Source organism: Mirounga angustirostris, unplaced genomic scaffold, assembly GCF_029215605.1.
Source record: "Mirounga angustirostris isolate CCGP_5_RB_7025 unplaced genomic scaffold, mMirAng1.0.hap1 SCAF_7, whole genome shotgun sequence".
Lineage (NCBI taxonomy): Eukaryota > Metazoa > Chordata > Mammalia > Carnivora > Phocidae > Mirounga > Mirounga angustirostris.
In genome coordinates this window covers 58,925,298-58,953,110 of record NW_026991715.1, presented here as the reverse complement: position 1 = coordinate 58,953,110, position 27,813 = coordinate 58,925,298, and the positions used below count along the sequence as shown (strand labels likewise).

Genomic DNA, 27,813 nt, shown 5'->3' with positions numbered 1-27,813 from the left:
TGCCTGGTTTTCTTCATCTCAACTAGTATTTTATTGTTTTAAGGGAAACTGTCATTTCTGAACAAATGGCCCATTGACATAATTATTCATTTTATATTGTCCAGCATAATGCTTGATACACAACGAGGATTTGTACCATCAGATACCAAATTCAAGTGTTCTTTCAGCCTGGAAGCATTAATATTGAACTCAGTTTATGGAAAAAAAACACTTTTGTGTTTATATCGTAATCTCATGAGCTCTTGACCTGCAGGTGTTTGCTCTGAAAAACAAAATCCTGGTTCATTAGCAACCTTTGCCTAAGAAATCAGATGCTGCTACCTCTGGAGTTCTTTCTGGTCATGTGACATGCTAGGATATTGTTTTTGGACACACGTTGCTTTTCATCTATGCTTTGTTGATAGATCTGTGTTGTGGCTTTTTTTTTTGGACACTCACATTCAAGGCCTTTTACTGCTCTCTTTTATTCCCAGTGCCTTTTTGTCATGTTAATACACCTTTACCAGTGGGTGAGTAGGGCCAATAAAAGAGATGAGCAGCAAACCTGGTAGTTAAGATGAAATAACAGATTTACAAAAACCCTAGCTTAGTGTTTCATACCATCCCCTTAGCCCTTGACTAAAGTACAGAACATCTTCGCATTTAAATTTTCTGTTTTTCTGATCTTTAAGTAAAGAGTACAGTAATTTTGGAAATGACCGAAATGATTTTGTTTTTCTAGGTTTTTTTAACATGTGGGGATTTGGAAGAGTGAACAAGCAAGCCAGCCAACCTGTTAAAAAGCAACAAGAAAATTCTCCTCCATGCTCATTGGAGCTTATTGGAGATTTGATTGGACACTCCTCATCTGTGGAGGTATTTTTAATAAGCATGTAAAGGTTTAGGGCATTCATAAAGTCCTGTACTTTTTTTTTTTTCCGTATGTTTTTGCTGAATCTAAACATGGATAGGTTATAGTATGTACAATTAAGATCTCCCTTTACAGAGACACGAAGTGAGGAAGCAAGGAATGTGTTGCTTCTAAAAATGGGCTTAATCACCATTATTTATGAGATGGAGACATCGAGAATCAGATGATATGAATCATGTTGAATACCTAACAGTAGCAGAGGGTGCATGGAGGGTTGGGTTATATGTAGAGTTAAAGCCTTGCAGAATGGAATTCAAGGGGCCTTTATCACATTCATGAACAGAGTACTGTTTTTACCTCCTTTTGAAGGATCATATTTTGTTAGCTTTCCTAAGACTTAGGGTCTTGGTTATTGTTGTGCATATATGAAAATACTAGTTGAGAATTGTAAGATGTATACAATTCTACCTTGTGGAAATCCAAATACATTAATATTTACTATATGCACCATTGTTGATAATGAAAGGGAGAGGATTGGAACTGGTAGTAGTATAAGCAGGGCCCTAAGTAATGAATTTCTTAAATTGTTCTTCCCTGTTTCCCAGCCAGGGAGGAACAAATTACTTTTCATTTGAATGTGCATTCATGCTTCAGGGCAGCTGCAGTGCACTTAGCAATCACTGCTTCTGTTTTAGGCAGTATACTAGACACTGGAGTTTACGAAGATACAGGTCATACAGTCCTTGCCCTCCTAGGTCTTCTAGAGGGGAAGGATACAGCCCAAATAAGTTGTTAACCTAAGCCGCTCAGGCAGGCCCAGATGACTGTAGACAGCGAGTGCTCAGGAATTAGAAGGTTGGGGAGGGTTAACATACATAGCCTTGTGACCCTGAGTTCCCTAATGTTGGGTATTGGGTCTTATTTATCTTTGCTTTCCTCTAACACGTAGCGCAGTTGTTTTCCTTTTGTTCTGCTTTTTAACTTTGCTTTCGCTTAGGTGGCTGTTGTGTAGTTTGGGATTGGGGAGAACAGAATGTGGTAGAAGTGCAAAGATTGCATCTCCGTGGTGGCACGAGCAGACTGGGTGGGTTGGAGCAGTGGTTTTCTGTGAACAGACACTAGTAGGAGATAAAGCCTGAGAAAGTAGTTTTGCATCAGATTAATTTTGGCTTTATTTTTAAAATAGTAGGTACCCACTAAAGGTTTTTAAATGGTGGGGGTAGGGGCGCCTGGGTGGCTCGGTTGGTTAAACGTCTGCCTTTCGCTCAGGTCATGATCTCAGAGTCCTGGGATCGAGTCCTGCATCGGGCTCACTGCTCAGCAGGGAGTCTCCCTCTGTGCTCTCTCTCAAGTAAATTAATAAAATCTTTTTTAAAAAAATAAATGGGGTAACCTTCAGAGTGGCATATTTGCCATAATGTAGACCTGAGGAATTTTCCTGAAAGTGTTGACATTGAAGTTTTTTTTAAATATCTCTGGCTTCTTTGAGAAAAATCTCGGCTCCCTTTTAGGTGCTACCTCCTGAACTTCTTCATTCCTTTTATGTTTTTACCCTTACTCTCTAGCCAACCCTGTTACCTGTAGTATTTTGCTCCCCTCCTTCCCCCTCTTCACTTACAGATCATCAGCTGAGGCCTTATCCTGCTTTGTTCAGAATTGTTATTTCAGAGAGAACTCCCATCCTGCTCTTTGATGTTGTATTTCTCTCCTTCGTTTTACTCTCGCCTTCGCCAGGCTCTGCTCTCTACTGCAGAGGTAGCTCTGCTGCCTTTTCGTGAACACTTTTTTTTTTATTCTTCTCTTCCAGCCTATTTCTTCACCAGGCATGACCTTCCCTTCATTTCGGAAGTTTTAGGTTTTTGAAGCTTTGACAGTTTCAGTGGTTACTGATCCTAGATCCTCTCTTTCTGTGGCAAATCCTAGTGTGAACTACATTTTTTAGTACCTGGTTACATAGTCTTTGTTTCAACTATGATGTGGTTTTCACAACTGAACTAGAACCTTCTTCATGGTAGGGACCATAGCATATAGATGGCATTCTGTAAATGCTTATGGATTAGAGAGCTCAAGCCAGTGTTTATCTTGCAGAATTAGGAGTTTCGACATTTTACTGGTAGCCATTTGTCCATAAATAATGAGGGAGGTATAATTGATGAAGCAGTTCTGGGAGGACTTCTGACATAATCTTAAAACAAATACCTGAAGAATTAGATTATAGTAAAACTGAAGAAGATGCTGTGGGAATTCACAAAGATAGGTATTGTAGTTCTGATTATTAAAATACAAGATAATGCTAGGTCTAGCATTACACAACTTGTCCTGAAAAATGAGTTTTATATTCAGATTCAAATAAGTCTGCAAGTTAAACTATCTTACAAGCATATGTTAGTCTCGCCTTTTCTCTTTGAAGTTCCTATAATCAGGTGGCTTTAAATTTCTTTACAGATGTTTCTGTACTTTGAAGATCATGGACTAGTGACATGCTCTGCTGACCATCTCATTATTTTGTGGAAAAATGGAGAAAGAGAATCTGGATTGCGCAGTTTAAAATTATTTCAAAAGTTAGAGGAGAATGGTGACTTATATCTTGCTGTCTAGTTGAAGGAATTTGGAACACATGTGCATGAACCTTGAACATCAAATATAGGGTAATACTCAAATTTGTAATGTATTATTTTTTTAAAGAGTTTAAGTAATCTCCACCCCCAGTGAGGGGCTCATACTCACAACCCCCAGATCAAGAGTTGCAAGTTGTTTCTCAGGTATTAACATTCACAAGAGAATACACTGCAAGTTTTTTGTTTGACTTTTCACAGCAGTAACCTGAAACCACTGAGGAAATGGGTCTAATTTCAGCAGTGAATTTTCAGAAAGTATTCAGATCAGAGCACAAATACTGGTAAAGAATTTTAGCCTAGTGTCCGTATAGAAAAATTTTTTTAAATAACACTTAAATTTTATGAGCTTATGTTTAATGAAAAAAGTGCTCAGAACCTCTCACTTGATTTAGTATAATTTCGTTGCCTCTAATTACATTCTTACTCATCACGAAAATTTTTTAAAAAGTTACATGTACTTTCATTTAGGCCTTTCTGAATTTTGAAGTACCTGGCTTTATTCTCAAAATGAGTATTTTAACTATACCTGTTTTTAAAAAACTTATGAGCCTACTTTAAAAAATATAATAATTATAGAAGATATTTTGGGATAAAAATGAAAAATCCACTGAAAAACAGGTAGGACGTAGCACGTCTTGAATTTACACCTTGAGACCTCCAGGAGATTGTGTTGCTGCTCGAGGGGTGCGTGCTGGGTTTGAGCTGCTTCATTTGAACCTAGACCCGGTGAAGAGGTGGAAATAGAACAGCATAACTGTGGCATTCGTTAGAAGTTTTATTTTGTTCTTTGGTTTTCCTTAGAGCCTGTTGGATTAAGAATCTGTGTGATAAATATATCCTACCTCCTACAGATTCCCTGGTCTTTAGTAACTAATTAAGAATGTTCTATGAGCAAACTTGAGTCTTACACTGTTTAATTCCAACTTTTTTTGTTGGTGGTGCCAAGTAATTTGTTTAAATGCTTTTGTTGTGTTTTAGTTTAGCTTTACAATTCCTATAAACTCATCAATAGGAATCTTACCAGGGTGTATTTTTTGCCCCCATGTGAATTGGCCGAATAGCGATTAGCTAGATTGGGACCGGACCAGCACCTAGCCCTCATATATGCCAGGGATGAGAGCTAGATCAGTAAAGAGGTACGGTGTTTCCCAAGTCAGAGGCTGGAGCCACAAGTACCTGATTGATCTTACCGTTTCTCCAATATGAAATACTTGAGAAAGGCTTCATTTGTGTAGTTACTTGCTGTGACCACTCAGATTTAATCCTCTTTATCACCCTACCAGCCTTAGAACAGAATATTCCTTCTCCCCTTTGGTACTAAAGAATAAAAATTAAAAAAGAAAGTGGAGTTATTCTTAAAGTGCTGATCAAAGAATCCTGTTATGATGTTGGAAGACTGATCCTTCTCCTTTGCTCTCTGCCGATTCACCTGTTCATCCCACTCATCTCTAATGGAATTTTTACAAATTGTTTTTACTAGTTTTCTCTTTGACCATTGCTTCCACAACTACCTCCAGACTGGAAGAGCTAAGGTCATCTATGCCAGACCGATGCCCTAATGTTAGGAATGAGGAAACTGAGGCCCAGGCAGGTAAGGCCTTGCAATTAGCCCTATTCCATCAGATTGTTGATCACTTTAGTTAGGTATCTCTGAGTCATTTTCAGGCTTTAAAATTTTACTCAATAGCTGGACTTTCTTCTGTTACCAGCTAGCTTTTTCTTTGTTCAAGTTGTTTTCTTGAGTTGTCGAATACCTCTTCCATGAACCATACAAGGAATTCATAGATTTTTAACTGTTTTATTTCCTAACAGTTTTTGGGTTAGTAATCTATTCCCACGGAGTGACAGAAACTATAGGTGAGTTTTGGGAGCAACCAGTACTAATCCTCTTATCTGTCTGGAGGGAAGCCCCCCACTTAGGAAGATGGGAGCTTCTACGAGGGCTCAGACTTGATGGCTGCTCAGTAGTTGTATGTAGACTGCTGCTAGAAGTTGACCTTGAAGCACCCCAAGTAACACTATGTAGTGGGCCTTGTCATTTTTATTTAAAAATCCCCTATTACCTCCCTCTCTGGCTGTCTTCACATAATACAAGCAAGAGCCTAAGTTTCAGGGGCACTGTATCTTTCCTTTCTCAGCCGGAGGCTTGTTGTTTGCCCCCAAGACTAACCAGTCCTGACTTAGGAAGCAAATTTGAAAATCTAAAATTGGAAGTAAATAATGACTTCGAATTATAAAACATTGTTACCGCTACAAGAATGACCTTATAACTAACTTCTAGTGAAGTAGTAGTCTTAATGTGACTTCTACCTATATTAGAGTGCATTCTTCTCAATCAGTAGGGGGTCCCTTCAACACAGAATGTTTTAGTAAACAACTAAGTATAAAGAGGCATTTATAATAGTTTATACCTGCTGAAAGACTATATGGGAGAAGGCAATATTTAGTTAGCAATTCAGAGGATTACACACTGATTAAGATCATAGCTGTGCTAAAGATTTGGTATCTGGCAGTCTTAAAGCCTTTAAGTTCTTATGAAATTAATTTGACATTACAGGGAGTAAGCTGTAACATTCTTACAGAAAAAATGTTACTTACCCAATGGAACTGAAAGCGACAGGGCAAGGTAAAGATTGTCCTTGTCTGGAGCAAGCTTCTGAAGCCTAGGCAAGTTATTTAGTTCTTTAAAATGGGATTTTGACATCCTGACTTTAATGTGTCTGAAAGTAAAGTGTGGGACTCATGAAATAAAGAAGGACAGTAAAGCGAAATTTTGAAATAATGAAAAGTTTAGGCCAAAGAGATAAAATAAAAACAGCTGTTGGGAATGAAAAATGGCTGTAGGAATTTAGTTACAAGTACTTCACAAAAACATTTTCATCACATTTACATAGTGCAGCATTACAACACAAAGCTAGCTGCTGTCCTGACCAAGCACATTCGCTTTTCTAACAAAAATAATTTAGATACATTTCTTTACGTGGAATTGTCATATATGATTTCATTTTTTGGTACAAAACATAGAAAAAAAACATTGGCACATTATGTAGTAATAAGTTATTTTTTTCTTCCCATGTACTGGTTTCAAGTGTTCTACATTCCAATTTTCATTTGAAAAAAGTAACTACTATTCAACTAATTCAGCCTCTGTTTATACCTCTTAAAAATGCAGCAGGGAGTACAGAGGATTTGAAAAGGAAGATACTTTGTTTACTGAGTTTGATATTTACAACACAAAGAGGAGGGTTGTTTGGTAAAAGAGAAAGGAAAATCTCAAGTCTGACTTCATGTAGATCACAGAAAGTTTTCAAAAGAGCTGTATAAAAATATGCACTTGTGCTTTAGAAGCTTTTAGCATACAGTTAAGAGCATAAAATAGTATTTACTGCCTCCCCTTATGCCTATTTTCTGATCTATTTACACATCTTGCAGTCTTGTCTTTTTTACATCGTTAAAGCAAAGTGGCAAGGTCTCAAATATAGATAGGTTACAAACATCTGAACCTTGAAACTGCCCCATCCCTCCCCCAAATATATATGTATAGATGGTACACGGCACAACCTACTCCATGGACTGACTTACACCCAGTAAATTTAGAGTGCTTTAATAAAAATTTTAAACAGCAAACGTATATAAATTTTTTTTTTTTTAAAGCTTATCCAAGGGCATTCAAATTTAATGGCTTTTATATACTCACCATAGTGCCTTGTGACTGCCTCTGTAAACCAGGAATAAGGGAAGCTCTTGGATTCCACCCCCCAAACAAGGTGTCAGTCCCTTGCCCATCATGAAGGGCTTTGTGTTAGGCTGAATTCCTCTTCTAGGAAGGAGGGCCACACAGCCACAAAGGTGCTGCTACCGGTCTACAGCAGGCACTCACCAGGCCAAGGCAGTGGTTGGCCTTGGGTGTCACTCCGCTGAGCAAAGGAACTGCTTAGCCATAGAGGCGGTGAAACTAACTCGTTTATCAGTAATTTGGTCCTAGTTGTTTTGCTCATTTTTTTCCTTACGTATTATGAATTCTTCAGCCTGAGACTCTTGAGGAAAATAGTCAAGCTAAACAGTGACGGTGACTTTTATGGTAAGAGACGAGCTGAACACTAGCTAAGCTACTTTGTCATCCAGCAAGATGGGCTCACAGGCACCAAGTCTTTGCTGCGTGTGTCCTGCTAGTTATAGTAAATGAGCTCCATGGTTTGATGAGGACAGACAGGGTGACAACAGGACGAAGGATTTTGCCCTGTGTTTATTCTGTCACTTCAGTGTTCAAAAGAACATGTATTTTTCTTCATGGAATGTAACTTTCTAAAAATGCAGTTTGGGGACTTGGATGATTCAGAGTCCAATATTAAACACCATCTCTTTGGGGCGCCTGGGTGGCTCAGTCATTAAGCGTCTGCCTTCGGCTCAGGTCATGATCCCAGGGTCCTGGGATCAAGCCCCGCATCGGGCTCCCTGCTGAGCGGGGAGCCCGCTTCTCCCTCTCCCTCACTCCCCCTGCTTGTGTTCCTGCTCTCGCTATCTCTCTCTCTCTGTCAAATAAATGAATAAAGTCTTTAAAAAACAACAACAAAAAAACCCACCATCTCTTTCACCTACACCTGTCCTTTTCACTAGAAAGGAATGCCTCTTATTTACATGACTGTGATTCACAGTGCCCTTTGCAGATCACGAGGTCCCCTTCTGTCTTGGCTCTAGCTGTCAGATGGAAGCCTCAGACTTTTGCACTTGAGGTCATCTAATGTCTTCCAGTGTTTGTAGTTATCAGCCAGATGTTGCATCAGGCCTGGCAGATGGGCAAAGGCTGCAAGAACATTAAAGGATCACAAGTTAGGTGGCCGGAACATGTGCGAGACTGGGGCTCTGTGGGACAGATTGGGGCTCAGAAGTGGAAGAGAGGTACCGCAGTGCACACACCAGCGTGAGAAGTAAGTTGTTAACACTAGCTTCTGAAATACAAACAGGCCCTTGCAGTTAAAAATTGAAGCGCCACTTACCAGCAACATTACAGAATGGATTCAGTCTACTCTGAGCCACAGATTCGGTCAGTATTCTTTCTAGAGGTTCTCCAAGGACAGGCTAAAACTGTTGCAAGCTTTGGAAACCTAGGCTTCCCAGAGGTTAAGACTTGGTGCTGCAGTTTTCAAACATCCTTTGAGTTTTCAAGGTGCTGGGCATGCAGGGTGCACATGCGCCCCACCCCATCTGGCTCCAGACAGCCGACAGCTAACTTTTCACACACACACAACCAAAATTAACATTTCACTTACACCTTTAGGCCCAACTTGTGTCATTAACAAAATATTCTGTGTGTGGGGGGGGGTGACAGAACAACTTACCATCCCAAGCATCAAACATGTCTGTTATGAAGTAGTCAATGAAGGAGATTTGGGATTTGGGGATGCTGCAGGTGTTCCGGTCAAACACTGGCATCACCACAGGGAGCCCCTGTCTCTTCTCCTCATCAGTCTACAAGAAATGAGAACACACACGGGGCTGGGGCACCTGAGGAGCTGTCCCAGTAGCATCTCATTTCTCAGAACAACTCTGAACATGGGTCCTCATCCAATTGTAAGTATGAAGACATAGGTTCAGGAAGCTCCCGAGGCTTATGTAAGTCAACCACCTGATGAGCGGGGGTGACTAAAGGCAGGTCTTCTGACTCTGAAGTCTCTTGTATGATACCAGAGCCCCTCCTGAAGCACCGATCTCAGGATTTTTTTTTTTTTTAAAGATTTATTTATTTGACAGAGCGAGAGAAGGAACACAAGCAGGGGGAGTGGGAGAGGGAGAAGCAGGCTTCCCACTGAGCAGGGAGCCCGACGCGGGGCTCGATCCCAGGACCCCGGGATCATGACCTGAGCCGAAGGCAGATGCTTAACGACTGAGCCACCCAGGCGCCCCTGATCTCAGGATTCTTAACCCCTTTCTGGAGATGTTTCCAAAGTCCTACTAGTACCACCAAATGCTAACACAAATGGAATACTGCTCTTTACAGTGAGGGTGCAGAAGCAATGGCGGGGGTGTGAAAGGGCTTAGGCCTTAGCGTGAATCAAGGCACTGCCACCAAACTGTACCAGGAGTCACTGTATTCTTGACTATCACGTGCCTGAAGTTTAAAAAGCCAGTTCTACTTACCAATATCCTCATTAAAGCAGTAGGAATTATTAATACATTTTGACCTCTGAGTATATGTCCTTTTAAAATTCTCTGTTGTGACAAAATGGCAAGTACACTGAAGCCCTCACACTGCCTACCACAGTATAATGAGGTTGTCTGGAGGAAAAGCATTTATGCAGTTGAGCTGAAGCAGCCTCCTTGTTCTATTTTTACTTGAAAGAAGGACAAACTGTGGTTGTTCAGGTTTGGGTACTGGTCATGTGGCTCTCTCAAGGAGTGTGTCAGTCTGAGAATTTTGCACAGTAGAGTGTGTGTTTATTTGTGTAAGGCCAGCCTGTACTGAGCTGAATGTTAAGATCCCCATTTTCCTGATGGTGTGCTGAACCAGAGGCCAGCTGATCAGAGGCTTCGTTTCTGACTTTTGATTTTTAGGCCACAGTGCTTGTGAACATTAGTACATTCCTTTTTGGGAGAAGGACACCTGAACAAGAAACTTACATTAAATAACTTAAAAGTGCTTCTTTCCCATTCTCCATATCCGTACTTAGAGAATAATTACCAGTAGGATTTTAAGCCCTCTCTATGGGTCCTGGGAGGTCCATTAATGGCCTCCTACCAGCTTTTGGCTCAGCTTGCTCATTTCAGGTTAATCGATAAAGGCATCTTTAAAATCTCCACTATTGTTCAAGGAGTAGTTTGGATTTTTTACTCTTACCCCTTCTCTCTGGCAAGCTCAGAACTGCCTGTCCTACTTTCCTTCACTTCAGGAGCTCATCTTTCCGGCCTTGAAAGCTGCAGTTAACTTACTGAGTACTTGACTGGTCATGCCCCCGCCAGCCCTTCTGGACATGGTGAGCCATTCTTTACCCTGCCTTCATGGTACACTCAGCCACACTGGCCCTCCCACAGTGCAGGACTTGTAACTGTGTGTGTGTTTCTGTCTGTCACACACACGCACCTCAGCCCTAGAGCCTCTTCCCTGGAAGTAGGCCTGTATTTCAGAAGGCATCTTGTGGTCTACTAATTTCTGGATTTTTTTTCCTTCAACTCCTTCACACTGGCAAAATGAACTACATATTGCTACTTTCCTTATATAAAAATTCTATTTTTCTTCCTTACTAATTTTACACAGGATACTTTCTCCCCCAGAAAGTCCTTTCCTATTTCCATATATCTAAATCTTTTCAAAAAACAAAAACACTTTAATAATACCACTTCCCCAAAAGCTGCTTTTTTTCTAATCATCTAGGAAACATATCTGAACTCAGATAGCACTTAGCATACCTCCTTTAGAGATACTTCCTATTTTTAGCGATGTGTGGACCTATCTATGTCTACACCTCTCCCCTACAGTTTATGAGCTGCCCATGAGTGGGAGTGTGTCATGCTCCTATCTGTGTCCCCACAGGGCTCAGTGGAGAGAAGAATAACCTGGTAAGTGAATGGATGGTAGCCCAGTTTTTGTGAAAGTTCAGGATCTCACATTTTGATGATGAAACGATACTTCCAAAGGCTCAGTTTATCACCCTTTCTCCTAGAATGACTTTGGTCAGTGACCAGCCACATCAGTCACTCTTGGAAGGAACCAGAAGTCTACTGTGGGCCGGGGCTTTCCAGGGAGGATTCATTTATTAATTGATGGCTACTCGACTGGAAAATCTCCAGAGTTCCATGACCTGGAGCCATTTCCAGAAGAGAAGTGGAGCTTCCCTAGAGAGGTGGTGTACCTGTGCAAAATACTCCTCAGAGATCCTCCCAGCCCATTCGATGCACAGGTCCAGGGGGCGACAAGGGTTGGCTACATCAGCACACTTGATCATCATACGCTTGATCAGGATTTGGTTTTCAGGAAAGTTCTTCCCAGTAGGGTTGCATTCACAGTCACTGCCCTCAATCTGGAAAACATGGTCACATTAGGGTTAAAATGATGTTATGACCACAGGGACCAGACATGAGATGGTCAGCACCCAGGCCCATTTAGACGTGACTGGGACTCAAGTTTTCCCATCCTTAATTCCATATATAATACACTGACTTATCCTTGTACAAAAATAACCTCAGTCGAGACAAAAACAGTTTTTTTAAGATTTTATTTGACAGAGACACAGCGAGAGAGGGAACACAAGCAGGGATTATGGGTTATGGGTTATGTTCTGAAGGTTATGGGAACACAAGTAATAGGTTCTGAAGGTTATTCTTTTGATTACTTACCACTGGTAAAATACTGCTTACAGTAGACACTGTGGTAAATGATAAATCTCAACACAGAGCTGCTGGGAGCTTATTTTAATAGGTGAATTTCCTCAACTCTAAATTCTGTATAATTTTTCCCTCCTGAATCCCCAGATCCTTACCCCCTAAGTCAGTCTCCTAAAAAGAGAGGGCCCTGGCATTATGCTGTGGGACCCCTGGGGGATGAAGTAGAACAAGTGAGGTGGAACTGTCCATCTATGCTGGTCATGTGAAGGGTCCTACACAAACAGTCTCCTTACTGATCATCAAGTTACTTTTAAGACAACCGTTCATCATCCATCCACATACGCAACCTCTTCTCAATGGAAATGAGCATAAAGCTTTCCTAATTTTACAGGGCTATGAACAGCTTCATGGTTTCGGAGGTCAGTTGAACTCATTTTAAAACAACAGAGATGTGAACGTTCTGTGCATGTTTCTAAAACCCAAGTTTGGAAGGGCTTTAAGGCAGGACTAGGGTGTATCAGTAAATTTTAAAAAGGAAAAATGACATAAATGCTTTTGTTTTCAACTAGCACTCACAGTTTGACTCTATGGAGTCTTTAGGTACTGATGTTTTTAATGCAAGTCGGCAGAAATACAGTTCTTTAAAATATCCACTTTTTTTCTTAATACTACATTTCAGCTTCTATTTTATTTTTTTATTTTATTGAATTATTTTAATTCCAGTATAGTTAATATACAGTGTTGAATCACTATATTGTACACCTGAAACTAACAGTTGTATACATCACTCAAGTGTTCATCAGGGCAAGTGTGCTCTTTTATCCCCATCACCTATTTCCCCCCCTTCCTTTCATCCACATCCCCTCTGGTAACCACCAAGTTTGTTCCCTATAGTTAAGAGTGTTTCCTAGTTTGTCTCTCTTTTTTAAAATAGCCACTTTTGAGGTCTCAAATGACAGAAAATTAGAAAGGGCTTTGGATCCTCTAAAATACCCCCATTTAGGCTAGCCTCTGCTGTCTGCAGGCCTGTCTGTCTTACTCTTTGGGCCTACCACCTCCTGTCACCATGGGCCTTATCTCAGGACCTTTCTTTCAAGGAGTTCAGGGTTACTGTGGCCAGCACTTCCAGCCCTTCTTCACCAACTCCGAGCAGATAACCACCTTGTATTCAGGATGAAGAGAAAGTGTGTTGAGGCCAGAGTAGCCTCTAATGGAAATAATACTCGGATGTATCTTATCACAGGGGAAATGCTTACCTCAGCTGCCATTGGCTTATTGATGCTGTTCACAAATTTGTTCACATGTTCAAAGTGTTTGGTCATCTCTGTTGCTAAAACCATGTCAATAATAGCCTGGCGCAGTGTTCGATAATGGGTCCTAAAATAACCAGAAGACAAAGAGCCTTGTTCATATCAGGTCCAGAATGAGAACTGTTCTGCTACCATTTCACCACACTTCCACAGTGTGGGAGGAAGCTGGGGGCACGGAGTTGAGAACTGAGTGCAGATCATCAAGTTTACCTGCTCCTCTTCCCAGTAAGCCAGGACCTGTTGACGCCATTCCATGGGCCCCAGTACAGCTGACCCTTGTAGGACACGTGTGTGTGTATGTGTGTGTGTGTGTGTGTGAGAGAGAGAGAGGTCACATAGTAGGCACTTATTTTACAAAGTAGTTTCCTTCTACCTTCCCTTGGCAACACAGAAACAGCCAGGTGGAAGGAAATGACAAGTTCCTGCCCGGCAAGACTGGTGACTCAGACACAGAGATTTCTGTTACAGAGACTTGTCTGTACTCCTTTAGCTGGTGGCATTGGAATAATGTTTTCCCATGAATAAGTGATTCTCTAAGTTAGATAGAAGGGGCAATGCATGGAGCAACAAACCTACCCAAAATTACTCTCCAGTTCCTATCGTCTTTTTCTAACTTCCAGGAGCCAGAACGGAGAGCTGAGTAAAATTGGCTCTTGGAGAAAATTCTTTCAGTGAAAGTTCTAAAAACAGTCCCTGACACTGATGAAACGTTCTGAAGGTGGAATAACTGGTCTCCATGTTTTCTCAGATTTCTGGAAACTAAAGAGTTAGGTTCCTGTTGACGCATTGTCCCTGAGGCCAGAGTGAGCTCTGTGCTCTGTGCATGCTTGGCCCTCCAGAAGTCTGCTGCTCTGCGGGAACTGGCCGTAGCCTGACTGCAGGGTTAGGGCAGCTGACAGGAATTGCTCCTGTCTGTTCCCAGCTGTCCCACTCTGCCCAGATGGGAGTACAACGGCCAGGAGGGGGGAAGCCTGTCCAACCCTTTGGGCTCTAACAACTCTGCTGGGACCTGTCGAACAACACTATCTCCTCATGTGTTACGTTTTTAAGGGGCAAACGTTGAACTGGGGAAAGATGAGGAAGGATGCATCTTCCTTGAGTTAACAAAAGGAGGGATGTCCTCCTGGGAGGGTAAAAATATCCATGAACCCACTGAAAACCAAATGAAATTCAGAAAGATGAAAGCAGTCTGAAAAGTACAAGTAAGCTTTTAAGGGCAAGATTACTGTTTTGTTGTCTGATACAGTGGTCCAACTATTGCTACTTCTCCTTGTCCTTACCCTACGAAGCAGCTAAGTACTTGGAGAAGTTAGGGAAAACGGAATTCCCACTTATACTTCACAAACCTGAGCACAGGAACCCAAGCACAACCAACCTGTCAATGTTCTTGAAAATGTTGCACTTGCTGTCCTTGGCTGTGAGCTGGAAAGCCAGTGCGGTGTGGTGGCTCTCCAGGACAGCGGTGTCGTTATAGAGCACGGCGAGTTCACTGCCTGCATTGCACAGGAAGGAGTTGGTCCTTCCTGGGTGATCCACGTCATGCACTGTGGCGGCGATCAGTGCTGCCACCTCATCCAGCTGATCAAGGCTTCCCTGGGGCCACGGGGAGGGAAGATTGAACGTTATCCACTGGATGTCAGAGACCTACACGCCTGTCTGACCCTCAGGAGGGACAGGATTATCAGAATATTTTCTTAGCCTGATGAGCCTTCTCTGACTTTCTAGAAATTGAGAGGCTACCTAGGATATGCAGCATAGTGGAATATCTGGGGGGAAACCGACATCTGAGCTGTGCCGTATGACAGATATATTAAAATGGATGCCTAAATCCTGGCACCCACTCACTCCAGTTCTTTCCAGGAAGAAGCCAAACAGGCCTTTTCAAATGCTGGCCCGGGGGTATTGCTATGACACTTCCCCATGGGTGGAGAGAACACAGAGTGGCCTACGGTCACAAGTAGTACTTATTTTATGTGCTTACTTACGCAAAGAATGAGAGAATGGCAGTAAATGGCACACATACATCAGAACTCTTCACACAGAGGTAAAAGGATGCGAACCAAGCAGTACAGGAGAACCAAGGACAAGAAAAAGAATTTCCCCAGGACAACTAAGGTTAAGGCAGCTCTCGCAGTTAAAAACAAAATTCAGCTCTAAGCTAGCAGGTGGCAAAGGCAGAAAGGGAGACCCTCTTTCTTAAGCTCTTGTTATGTAATCTGAGAACACAAACCAGAGCATAAGGGCATCCAAATGTTTTCCCAGGTTACAGCTTTAGGAGGAGGTTATTAAATGGGCTACTATCACGTACGAGATCCTATACCTTAGGACTTCATTCAGTTAATCTTTTATTACAGGCTTCCTGGGCTCTAGTTAGTAGAGTGCTGGCACTATAATGATGAACTACACTGGCATGCCTTCTGCACTGATGGGGTTGACAGGTTAGTGGGAAAGGCACAAATCACACACACACACACACACACACACACAGAAGTAAAAGTAACTAAATCTCTGAGCTCAAGAGCCCCTTCCAGCCCAATTCTCCAAGGTTCCTTGCAGTTCTACATTTTCTGCCGAGACTGTCAGAATTAGAAGATGTCTTTGGAATTGTAAGTATATGAAAGCCTTAGCCTTGTTTCCAGGGCGACTTGAGCAATTCAATCAGATTCTGAAGACACTAACAGAACTCACAATTAAAAGGAGAATTCTTAGAGGAGGGAGAGTAAGGAAGATGACAGGGTGACCAAGAACTCCCTGACTCATCAAGCATTTAATCTCTATTTTTCTAGAGTGGTTCTGCTTGAGTGAGGTTAATCTCCAACTCTGGACTGCAGGGGCTGCCAGCACTTTGGTCTTGGCATTCGTGCTTGAGGACTTGTCCTGCACTGGCCGTGTGCAGCCTCAGCGGGGCAGTATCTCCTGCAGTGTGTGGTGCAGGACTGTGAGCCCGGAGTAGGGAGCTGGAAGGCCCGTGGCTCCTCCCAGAAGGGGCTATACAAACCTAGGCTCACGTCACCTTTCTAAACCGTAGGTGATAAAGATCTTCAAAAGCATCACTCTTGGACCACATTCTTTACTTTGTTGATGATGAAAGCGAATACCAAGCTCAGCTTTTGTCTGATCAGCTTTGGCAAACTCTCCCCATTTTGGTGCCACTTCTGCTCCTTCTAGCTGACCCACTACCACTCTTCTAAGTACCCAGGGTCTTAAGAATAAAGAAATGATCTCATGTCAGGCTACTGCAAATTGATACAAATTTCAGTCTCTAGATAGCAATTCTCCCAGGGGCGTCCACGTTCTAAGCTTCAGTTCTAATTGTAGCAAAGGAATTACAAGCTTAATTACGAGCTTCACTGTGCCCCAAGTGATGGTGGATGGGAAGGAGGGGGGAAGGGGATCTCTTGCCAGCTGCACATGGGGGTACCCAGGGCTTCCTATAAATCAGCCCCTGTACGTGACACCACTGACTTCTAAGTAAGACTGAGGGACGGGGAACTCTCTCAGAATTATGTAAGTCATCAGTACAGGATATACACATTCACACCTACACAAAACACACACATACATGTATGATCAGCCGAATGTGGGATGGCTCCTTACTGTCTGGATTATAATATGCCATTGGCCAAATTCTGATCCTAAAATGTCACCTCTAGACCGAGTAACCACTTGCTCTAATAATCCAGTCCTGTCCTCCCTCCCTCACAAAGGCCTCCTTGTACGTGGAGAATGGGTTCATGAATCAGCCAGCCATGTAAAGGAATCTCTACAGTGACATCAATTATTACTTTAGGCATTTGCGGGAGGGGAGAGCCGGGAGAAGAGGCCATGTCTTTACAACATCAACATGACCAGTTAATTTGATCACTCAAAAAACTGTCAGATTGGTTGCAGTTTATATATATATATATATTAGCTATTTGCCTTATATATTTAGTAAGATTGAGCTCCTGGACCTCCAATTTAGGCAGGTAAGTAGACCATGGTATCAGAATTCTACCTTCACTCGTTCCTTTCCGAGGAAGAAGGCAGTGGCATGCAGGACATCGGCGGCATGGGTGGAGTTATGGTAGGCATTGGAGGAGTGGTAGTTGGCTTCAATCAGTTGGAGCCAGGAGCGAAGAGTAGTTTCAGAGCAGTGTAAAAATTCACAAACTCCAAACCGAGAAAATACCTTTAAGCCCAGGTAAACCAATGGCCTGGAACACAGGAAAACAAACCCTGATTCATTGTATCCACTGGTCTAGAAACTGCTTTCTTTGATGACACTGGGGAATAGAGGCATTTTTCTTTAGACGTTTTTACTTCACATGCACAAGGGCATAAAAGTATCTCCTCCCCAAATTAGAAGGAGAGAGAACATCAGTCACCTCTTTACAAGTAGGTGCCTCAGGCGATCAATACATAGGATTTCTAGATTGTCTTTAAGTCATATAGCCTTCGGTGGTTTCAGCAACCAAGATAGATCCCTGATAGTCCTTCCCCATCTCTACTTCCATATAAGCTCTGCACTTCCTCTGTGTCCCCTCAGGAAGTTACTGAGCCTAAGGACAGTCGTCTCTGCAAAGTCCTATCATTTACAGTCACATTACATATGTACAGGTAAGAATCATTCACATCCTATACACCAACAGCGCCAGAAGAAAGCCTTCTCCTACTATAGAAGAGGCCCTTCTGAGTTATTTAATTATTTCCCTGCCTCCCGGATAGATCCAAAGTCAAATCTGTACTGCTCTCAAACTCATTTTGTAAGGTGGAACTTCAACAGTTTGGAGCTGAGAGTACTTGGAACTCTTGGCTCACTAGCACAAAGGAATGACCTGGATAAATCTGAAAAGGACACACAGTAAGTCCTCATCCTCGGTCATCATCAGGCTAATCCCACATCTTACCAACTCTGTCTCCATAAAGGAGCTCACTCAGGGGCCACAGTCTCTCTGCTTGTTCGACATTCCAGCATGGCATGACAGGTAGAACCTGTGAAGTTTCTTGTGGCAAGAACTCACGTCTCCCTCAAAGTTTCCAGATGTGAAAGTCTTGAGCGTGGCCATCGATCTTTCCCCACCTGCAGCCAGAGAAGCCACATACCTTTTATGTGTAACAGCTTCCAATTCAAAGATGTTGAACTCCCAGCTTTCTTCGTTATCAAGTAATCGAGCGATACAAGGGGGGACATCGTTGATGGTTATTGGCATCGCAAGGTGACTGTGACTCTGGTGCACATCTGAGCAAACAGATGGGGTTGGGGAGGCTGGTTAATTGCAGAATCTTGAGTGCCCCTGAGCATCTGTCATCGTCTTCATGGTTGCTACTAGAAAGGAAGTCTTGAACTTCTAAGGGTAGGAAGATTTTTCACTTCAGGGTTCTCTTACATTATGAAACTTCCAGATCCCCCAACAAAAAATAAAAATAAAAAAATCATCCCATTTAACTGTCTGTTTAAATGTACAGAGATGTGCAATTCTAACTCAGTGCTCAAAGAAGTAATACTTTAATGAGGAGACCTGGTTTCAAATGAAGACACTTCTCTTCAAATGAAGAGACTGTGAACTCCAATGAGACTAAGAGAAAGTAACACCAACACCCTCCCCAAACAATAATCCCAACATGGGGCAAGGCACAAGCTGGAGACTGGCCATCACCATAATGGACAGATGATAACTTACTCTTAGTGAACACATACTCGTTTCCTGACAACCTTCTCAAGCCATCCTGGAATAAAGAAAGCTACTATTAGAAGCATGCTTTCCATGCTCTTAGCATTGTTCTCTTATTTCTTCCATTAGCCTAAGAGACCTTCATCCTGAACAACCCAATCTGGAACTCCAAGTTGAAGCTCAAAATTAAATCAGAACAGTATCTACAAGACAGAGGATATTCTCCCTTCCACAGCTATTAGCCCCAGGAGATGGAGAATTGAGAATAAAGTGGATAGGACTTCATTCAGGTTTCACACCTGACATCTGAGTTGCCTTCGTTCTCACTCCATCTTTGTCTTCTGGCTTTTTGAAGTCTCATTCGTGCAACTGCAGAAGGGTTCTGCTTTTGGATGTGGGTTATTTTGAAGGGACCCCACTTACCCTTATAGGGACGATGTTATTCTTGTGTTCTTACATTTACATATTGGGGAACCAAAGTCTTGGGCCACATTTTGGGGATGACTTAACGTAAAGATGTAAAAAGGGTGGGCTGATTTTTGACTAATACCTGAACTTTTTCCAACTCTATTTTCTGTTTTGCAACATGGGCATTGCAACTAGCCTTTAAAAGAAAAGTTTCTGGATTTGAGATCTTTGAGGGGGGGGCAGCATAAGGGAGTGGAAAGAATTCCAATGATCTCCATTAGTACTAGGCTCTTGAACTAGGCCCCAGATGTTTCTGCATCTGTTTCCTTCCCTCTGCTTTCTACCCTTGAGTACCTAATTATTTAGATCTTTGCTTAGAAGTCGTAATTGTCTCTCTAGAAAGTGTGTGCTAAGGTTTGAAGTATTTTTTTTTTAAAGATTTTATTTATTTATTTGAGAGAATGAGAGAGGGAGCGAGCGAGCATGAGAGCGGGGAGGGTCAGAGGGAGAAGCAGGCTCCCCGCCGAGCAGGGAGCCCAATGCGGGACTCGATCCCGGGACTCCAGGATCATGACCTGAGCCGAAGGCAGTTGCTTAACCAACCGAGCCACCCAGGCGCCCTGCTAAGCGTTTTAAGTATTAATGAAAAGGGGCACTCTGGTGGCTCAGTCAGTTAAGCCTCCAACTCTTTTTTTTTCCCCCTAAAGATTTTATTTATTTGACAGACAGGGAGAGGCAGAAGCAGGCTCCCCATGGAGCAGGAAGCCTGACCCGGGGCTCAATCCCAGGACCCAGGGATCATGATCTGAGCTGAAGGCCGACGCTCAACTAAGCCACCCAGGTGCCCAAGTCTCCGACTCTTGATTCCTTCTGCCCCGCCCCGTCACGTGCTCCCCCTTCTTTAAAATAAATAAATAAATAAATAAATAAATAATAAATAAATAAATAAATAAATCTTTAAAAACAAAGTATTAATGAAGGGCTTTCCTGAAGTCACACCTTGGATCTTTAGGCCAAGACCTTAATTTTTAAAACTCTATCAATAGGCAAATAACTGGCTCCAGCTGTCTTGTTGTAAGGGAGGTATCACAAGGTACTGCTGGATTTTTTTTGCCTTTCTTTTTCTGGTTCCCTAAAACCAAATAAAGGTAGGTAGAATCCTACACTGGTTCCTCACAGCGTTACCTGCAGAGGAACCACAAGATGGTACGCCAACAGGGGGAAGGAGGACAGGTAACTGGATTCCGAGAACCAGAATGCTCCCAATGCGACTCTGCTGTGGCTGCCCCCCTGCAAGACCCCCGCCAACCCTCTCCAGCACTAAGTCTACACTGCACTGCGATGGGACAACCCAGGCGGCCCAGGGACAGGAAAGCACCGAGAGGTCACTCCGATTACAGGTTCATTAAAGACCTTCAGCAGGAACAAGGAGAATGGACTACAAAGCCAGTCAACCCAGCATTTGGTGACAGGGCTGGACAGAGTCTTCAAAGTAAAACACATAGATGAGTTTGTTTTCCTCCCAAAGAATTCTTCCAGTTTCAGCCTCTGATAAGGATTACAAATGAATAATTTGAATTTTTTCCTTTTTCTTCACTTGCTGGTGGATGATGATGACCACCAAATCACAGCAAAACACAAGAACAGATGAGTCCTTAGACATCAGCTGCTCTTGGTGGTTACAGATGGTGGCGGTATTGGCCTGCTGGCAGGGGGTGGATCCCTCCTCCCCTCACCCTATGGAGCCAGAACAGCTCAGCTCTGCCTTTACTGGATTGTAAAGGGAACTTCTATATAAGCTTTGATTTAAAGAACGGATTCTCTAAGATTTTGGGAACTAGTGCTCTAGTCTAAGTACAAATGCTTTCATGATATAAAGAGTCTGCAGTCCAAGGAAACCTCGCCATAACTCTCAATCCAGTACTGCCCCAGGTCAAGGGGAGGATGTGCATACTTCACCCTCAATCAGCTGCCTACTACTCTTTACTGTAATGAGGATTCTGCAGGACTGTCTCCCATTGATGTGGTCAGTTAGCTTCATGGAAAGATAAATTCAAGAATTCCTTGAATTATACCACACATATAATACATAAATTTTGATACAGATGCTTCTGGTTATGCTGACATTAGCCCACACAACAGGTGTTTCTGCAACTATAGGCACCAGTTTCTATGTTACATGTTCTGTGTACCCTGGAGGGCACTTCATGTCTCTCCCCTGCATTTCTGGGTTTTCCTCATCACTCACAGTCATCAGGCCTCCAACGAGATCACTGGTGTGGGGATCTTCATCTTTGGTACCCAGCTGAGGGGAATACAGTTCTGTGGTCCGTAAAATTTCTAGAACTCTGTCCAAGGCTTCTGCTACTGTAACAGGGCTGTTCTCTTGGGCTGCATTGATGATATTTATAACCTAAGGAAGTAAAGAGAGAATGAATAAATTTGAGGATATTAGGATTCTAATTCCCAGAAGTTAAACGTATGCCTGGAAATGGTAAGAAATCAGATGGTAACACATTTTATTGTTCAAAATGATCTGTGTTTCCACACAACCAGTCCATTCTTCCTGCGGTGTGCCCTTCATCCTCCCTCTCCTGGTGGTGCTCCTAACTTGGATTTCTTCCAGCTTCTTTGCTGATCCTCCTCTAGCTCTCTTCTACAGGTTGGACCTCCTCAGAGATTGGTGCTGGGCTTTCTCTCACTCCCCAGTCCTTCCAGAGATAAGCTATTTCCATGATTTTGGACCCATATGATCCATATGTTAAGGACCCTCAAATTTACATCCCTGTCTCAACTCCTTTTTGACCTTCAAGTTTGTATATTCAACGGCCTATGTGATGTATCTATTGAAATGTCTTACTTACATGTCCAAAACTAAATTCATGATATTGCTCCCTTCTCCCCAAAGCAAGCAAGTGAACAAATGGAACAAAAAAATCAAAGACAAGAGCTCCTTCTCTGGTCTCTACACTGGAGCAAAAGAAAACAACACTTTTATCCACTTGTCCTCAAACCCAAAACCTGGGAGGCCCCAACTGACAAACAGCTTTCCCCATTTCTCTGTCCACTCTCCTAGTGTCACTCGTCACTGAGTTAAATGGATTCTACCCCTAAATATTTCTTCATCTATTCATTTCTATCTCCACTGCTTTAACTCTAGTCCAACTAACACCACTTCTTGGCCTAGAATTCTGGAAAACCCCTAACTGGTCTCTTCTCTTTCATTCTTGACATTTCTAGTCCATTCTCTTCATGGCAGCTGGGTGTTCTTTTTAATAAACATACTTGATCATGTCACTCCCCCACTTGAAACTCTTCAGTGGTTTATTCTGCACAGAACTAAAATATGAACCCTTCCTGGCAGCTCCGTGTCACCATCTTCTCCCCTCCCTTCCCACCCCCAGTCTCCAAGCTCTAGCCATCCATACTTCCTTTCAGGTCTTCAAATACTCCAATCCCTCTTCATCTCTTTGCTTCTTCCCTTGCTGTGCTTGCTGTCCACAATTCTCTTCTCCCACCTCTCCTAACATCCTTGCATGCTTCAGTTCTTACTTCAAACATTATTTCCTCTATAGAGAGCTCTCCCTGATCACCTCACCCAATGTAAATAGGCCGTAATTTAATTTTCTCTTAGAACCCTATTGTATTCCTTACTAATAGTCATTGCAATTTGTAACTACAAATTTATTTATTATGTATTTGTTTAATATCTGTTTCCCCTCCATGGTATTAGTAGTAAGTCACTCATCACTTTATTTCCAGAAGTTAACCCAGTGCTGGGTAACCCTGATTGCAGAGTGGAGGAGGCAGCTGCCACTCACCTTTGTGATGGGAGCCTCGATGGTCATGGAATGGATCCTTGCCATGGATGGATAGCGACGATTCTGTAGGCTTGGTGCTGAAGAGAATAAAGGAAGTCGTATCTGGTTCTGGTTCTGGTGGCTCAGCTTGGCTAAATGCACCAAAGGAACCCTTCATGGACTGATTCTCACAGGAATGCTTCCCCACTGCCCTCCACAAAGCAAAGGATTTGCCCATCTTTTAATCCTAAAAGGCTCAGAGATCAGGCACTACTTGCCAAAGTCTAGAAAGGGTGTTCTGGCCTGGAACCCTGATGGCAGGTAGGTTTGAGGAGTCCCAGTTCCAGAAGGGAAATTTCAGAGAGGGTTAATGGGATCCTGAGGCCCCATCTCACTCTCCCATAAATTACTGAAGCCCAGCTCGGGCAGTTCCTAACTTTCAGTCCCCAGCTGTTGGCCATGTAAGTGGATAACTGCAGTGTGGGAGAGGAAGCAGGGGCCATGGTCAGGGTGGGCGCAGATGAGAGAGTCCACTCTCTGTAGTAATTAGGGCCAGGCACTCGACCTCCCTGCGCCTCTAGGTTCTTAACACCCAGAATCCAGTGATGGTTCTAGCTCTAATCTATAGAAACTTTCATTTTAAATTCTAATTTTAAATTTTATTTTTTTATTTTTAAATTCCAATACAGTTTTAAAAAGTGTTATATTAGTTTTGGGTGTATAATATAGTGATTCAACAATTCTATACATTACTCAGCACTCATCATGGTAAGTGTGCTCTTTATCTCCATCACCTATTCACCCATCACCCCACCAGCCTCCCCTGGTAACCACCAGTTTGTTCTCTATAGGTAAGAGTCTGTTATCTGTTTTTTGTTTTTTGTGTGGGTTTTTTTTGGCTTTATTTGCTTCTTACATTCCACATGAGTGAAATCATATAGTATTTGTCTTTCTGACTTATTTCATTTAGCATTATACTCTCCAGATCCATCCACATGGTTGCAAACAGCTAGATTCCATGTTTTGTATTGTGTGTGTGTATTACATATAATATTATACATATATATTACATGTAATATATATTACATCTTTTTTTCTTTCTACTACATTGTATGTATATATATGTATATATTATATATGATATATACAGTTACATATATATACACATATATTACATATAATATATATACATATATATATTACATCTTTTTTTTTAATCCATTCATCTATCAATGGACACTTGGGCAGCTTCCATAATTTTTCTATTGTAAATAATGCTGCAGTAACCATAGGGGTGCATGTATCTTTTTATATCCGTGTTTTTGTATTTTTTTTTTTAAAGATTTATTTATTTGACAGAGAGACACAGCGAGAGAGGGAACACAAGCAGGGGGAGTGGGAGAGGGAGAAGCAGGCTTCCCGCGGAGCGGGGACCCCGATGTGGGGCTTGATCCCAGGACCCTGGGACCACGACCTGAGCCGAAGGCAGACGCTTAACGACTGAGCCACCCAGGTGCCCCAGTGTTTTTGTATTCTATGGGTAAAGACCCAGTAGTGGAATTATTGGATCTTATGGTAATTCTTTGAGGAACCTCCATACTTTTTTCCATGGTGGCTGCATCAATCTGCATTCCCACCAACAGTGCACAAGGGTTCCTTTTTCTCCACATCCTCACCAACACTTGTTACTTCTCATGTTTCTGATTTTAGCCATTCTGACAGGTGTGAGGTGATATCTCATCATGGTTTTGATTTGCATTTCCCTGATGATGAGTGATGTTGAGCATCTTTTCATTTGTCTGTTGACCATCTGGATGTCTTCTCTGGATAAACATCTTCATGTCTTCTGCCCATTTTTAATCAGATTATTTGTGGTTTTGTTGTTGAGTCGTATACTTTTTAAAATGTATTTCAGATACTAATCTTTTATTGGATAGGTTCATTTGCAAACATCTTCTCCCATTCAGTAGGTTGTCTTTTAGTTTCTTGATTGTTCCTTTTCCTTTGCAAAAGCTTTTAATTTTGGTATAGTTCCAACAGATTATTTTTGCTTTTATTTCCCTTGCCTCAGGAGACATATCTAGAAAAATGCTGCTATGGCCAATGTCAGAGAAATTACTGCCTCTGCTCTCTCCCAGGATTTTTATGGTTTGAGGTCTCACATTTCTGTTTTACCCATTTCGAGTTTGTGTGCATGGTGTGAGAAAGTGGTCCAGCTTCATTCTTTTTCATGTAGCTGTCCAGTTTCCCCAACACTATTTGTTGAAGAGACTGTCTTTTTCCCATTGCATATTCTTTCCTGCTTTATCAAAGATTAATTGACCATACAATCGTGGGTTTATTTCTGGGCTCTCTATTCTGTTCCATTGATTAATAGATCTGTTTTTGTGCCAGTACCATAGTACTTTGATTACCACAGCTTTGTAGTATATCTTGAAATCTGGGATTGTGATACTTCTAGGTTTGTTCTTTTTCAAGACTGCTTTGGCTGTTTGGGGTCTTTTGTGGTTTCATACAAATTTTAGGATAATTTATTTGACTTCTGTGAAAAATGTTTCTGGTATTTTGATAGGGACTGTATTAAATTTGTAGAGTGCTTTGGGTAATACAGACATTTTAATAATATTCATTCTCCCAATCCAGGAGTATGCAATATCTTTCCACTCATTTGTGTCATCTTAAATTTCTTTCATCTGTGTTTTATACTTTTCAGAGTACAGCAGATCCTTCACCTCCTTGGTTAAGTTCATTCTAGGTATTTTATTATTTTTGGTGCAATTGTAAATTGGATTGTTTTCCTACTTTCTCTTTCTGCTACTACATTAGTAGTGTATAGAAATGCAAAGGATTTAGGTACATTGGTTTTTTTATCCTGTGACCTTACTGAATTCATTTATCAGTTCTAGTAGTTTTTTGGTGGAGTCTTTAGAGTTTTCGCTATATAGTATCATGTCATTTGCAAATAGTGAAAGTTTTACTTCTTCCTTACAAATTTGGATGCTTTTATTCCTTTTCTTATCTGATTGCCATGGCTAGTATTTCCAGTACTAGGCTGAATAAAAGTCACAGTGGACTTCCTTGTCCTGTTCCTGATTTTGGAGGAAAAACTCTTTTTTGCATTGAGTATGTTGTTACCTGTGGGTTTCCTATATGGCCTTTATTATGTTGAGGTATGTTCTTCATGAATGTAGGTTGTACTTTGTCAGATACTTTTTCTGAATCTATTGACATGATTATATGGTTTTTATCCTTCCTCTTGTTGATATATCATGTTGACTAATTTGCAAATATTGAACCTCCCCTTGCATCCCAGTAATAAAGCCCACTTGATTGTCATGAACGATTTTTTTAATGTACTGTTGAATTCATTTGCTAATGTTTTATTTGAGGATTTTTTTGCATCTAAGTTCATAAGAGATACTGGCCTGTAGTTCCTTTTTGTAGCATCTGTATCTGGTTTTGATATCAGGCTAATACTCTCATAGAATGAATTTGGAAGCTTTTCTTCCTCTTCTATTTTTTTGGAATCATTTGAGAAGAATAGGTACTAACTCTCCTTTAAATGTTTGGTAGAATTTACCTGTGAAGCTGTTTGGCTTGAACTTTTGTTTGTTGGGAGTTTTTTGATTGCTGATTCAGTTTCATGGCTGGTAATTGGTATGTTCAAAGCTTCTATTTCTTCCTGATTCAGTTTTGGGAGGTTCTATGTTTCTAGTAATTTACCCATTTCTTCTAGGCTGTCCTGTTTGTTGGCATGTAATTTTTAAAAATATTCTCTTATAATTGTATTTCTGTGGTATTGGTTGTTACTGGTCTTTCATTTCTGATTTTGTTTTGTTTTGTTTTTTTAAATCTGGCTAGAGGCTTATCAATTTTGTTGGTCTTTTCAAAGAACCATCTCCTGGTTTCATTTTTTCTTTTTTAGTTTTCATTTATTTCTGCTCTAATCTATTATTTATTTCCTTCTACAGGTTTTGAGTTTGATTTATTCTTTTTCTAACTCCTTTAGGTATAAGGTCAGGTTGTTTGAGATTTTTTTTTCTTGAGGTAACTCTGTATTGCTATAAACTTCCCTCTTAGAACTGCTTTTGCTGTACCTGAAGATTTTGGACCAATATGTTTTCATTTTCATTTGTCTTCATGAATTTTCTCGTTTCCTCTTTGATTTCTTAATGGACGCATTTGTTTTTTAGTAGCATGTTATTTAACTTCCATGTATTTATGTTCTTTTCAGCTTTTCTCATGTGGTTGATTTCTATTTTCAGGACTTGTGGTTGAAAAAGATGCATGGTATGACTCTGATCGTCTTGAATTCGTTGAGGTTTGTTTTGTGGCCTAATTGGTGATCTTTTCTGGAGAATGTTCCATCTACACTTGAAAAGAATGTGTATTCTGTTTTAGGATATAATGTTCTGAATATATCTGTTAGATCAATCTGGTCCAGTGTGTCATTCAAAGCCACTGTTTCCTTATTGATTTTCTGCTTGGATCAGTCTATTGATATAAGTGGGTTGTTAAAGTCCCCTACAATTATTGTATTACCATCAATTACTTCATGTTTGTTATTAACTGCTTTATGTATTTGGGTGCTCCTATGTTGAATGCATAATTATTTACAATTGTTCTATCTTCTTGTTGGATTGTTCCATTTATGAAATAGTATCTTTGTCTCTTGTTATAGTCTTTGTTTTAAAGACTGTTTATTTCCTAATATAAGCATCCTTACCCCAGGTTTTTTTTCACTTCCATTTGCATGATAAATGCTTTTCCATCCCTTCACTTTCCATCTGCATGTGTCTTTAGGTCTGAAATGAATGTCTTATAGGCAGCATATAGATGGGCCTTGTTTTTTTA

At 41.4% G+C, this 27,813-nt stretch overlaps 2 protein-coding genes across 13 annotated transcripts in view; one reads left to right on the top strand and one right to left on the bottom strand.

The window, feature by feature from the left end:
- Positions 1-3,510, top strand: part of WDR41 (WD repeat domain 41) — a 49,391-nt gene extending 45,881 nt beyond the window's left edge. The window contains exons 12-13 of the mRNA XM_045896907.3: positions 722-855; positions 3,296-3,510. Of these exons, the coding sequence (XP_045752863.1) occupies positions 722-855; positions 3,296-3,448 (287 nt within the window). The 3' untranslated portion in view covers positions 3,449-3,510. The remainder of the gene's footprint in view (positions 1-721; positions 856-3,295) is intronic.
- A 3,546-nt stretch (positions 3,511-7,056) lies between these two features.
- PDE8B (phosphodiesterase 8B) overlaps positions 7,057-27,813 on the bottom strand; it is a 236,875-nt gene continuing 216,118 nt past the window's right edge. For 6 of the 12 annotated variants that reach the window (XM_064596268.1, XM_064596269.1, XM_064596263.1 and 3 more), the window contains 10 exons: positions 22,981-23,111; positions 21,408-21,572; positions 18,761-18,806; positions 18,183-18,318; positions 17,095-17,293; positions 14,473-14,690; positions 13,044-13,164; positions 11,316-11,483; positions 8,808-8,937; positions 7,057-8,272 (listed from right to left, as the gene is read on the bottom strand). In XM_064596268.1, the coding sequence (XP_064452338.1) occupies positions 8,163-8,272; positions 8,808-8,937; positions 11,316-11,483; positions 13,044-13,164; positions 14,473-14,690; positions 17,095-17,293; positions 18,183-18,318; positions 18,761-18,806; positions 21,408-21,572; positions 22,981-23,111 (1,424 nt within the window). In that variant the 3' untranslated portion in view covers positions 7,057-8,162. The remainder of the gene's footprint in view (positions 8,273-8,807; positions 8,938-11,315; positions 11,484-13,043; positions 13,165-14,472; positions 14,691-17,094; positions 17,294-18,182; positions 18,319-18,760; positions 18,807-21,407; positions 21,573-22,980; positions 23,112-27,813) is intronic. The other 6 variants (XM_045896857.3, XM_045896875.3, XM_054512533.2 and 3 more) reach the window with 1 other exon arrangement.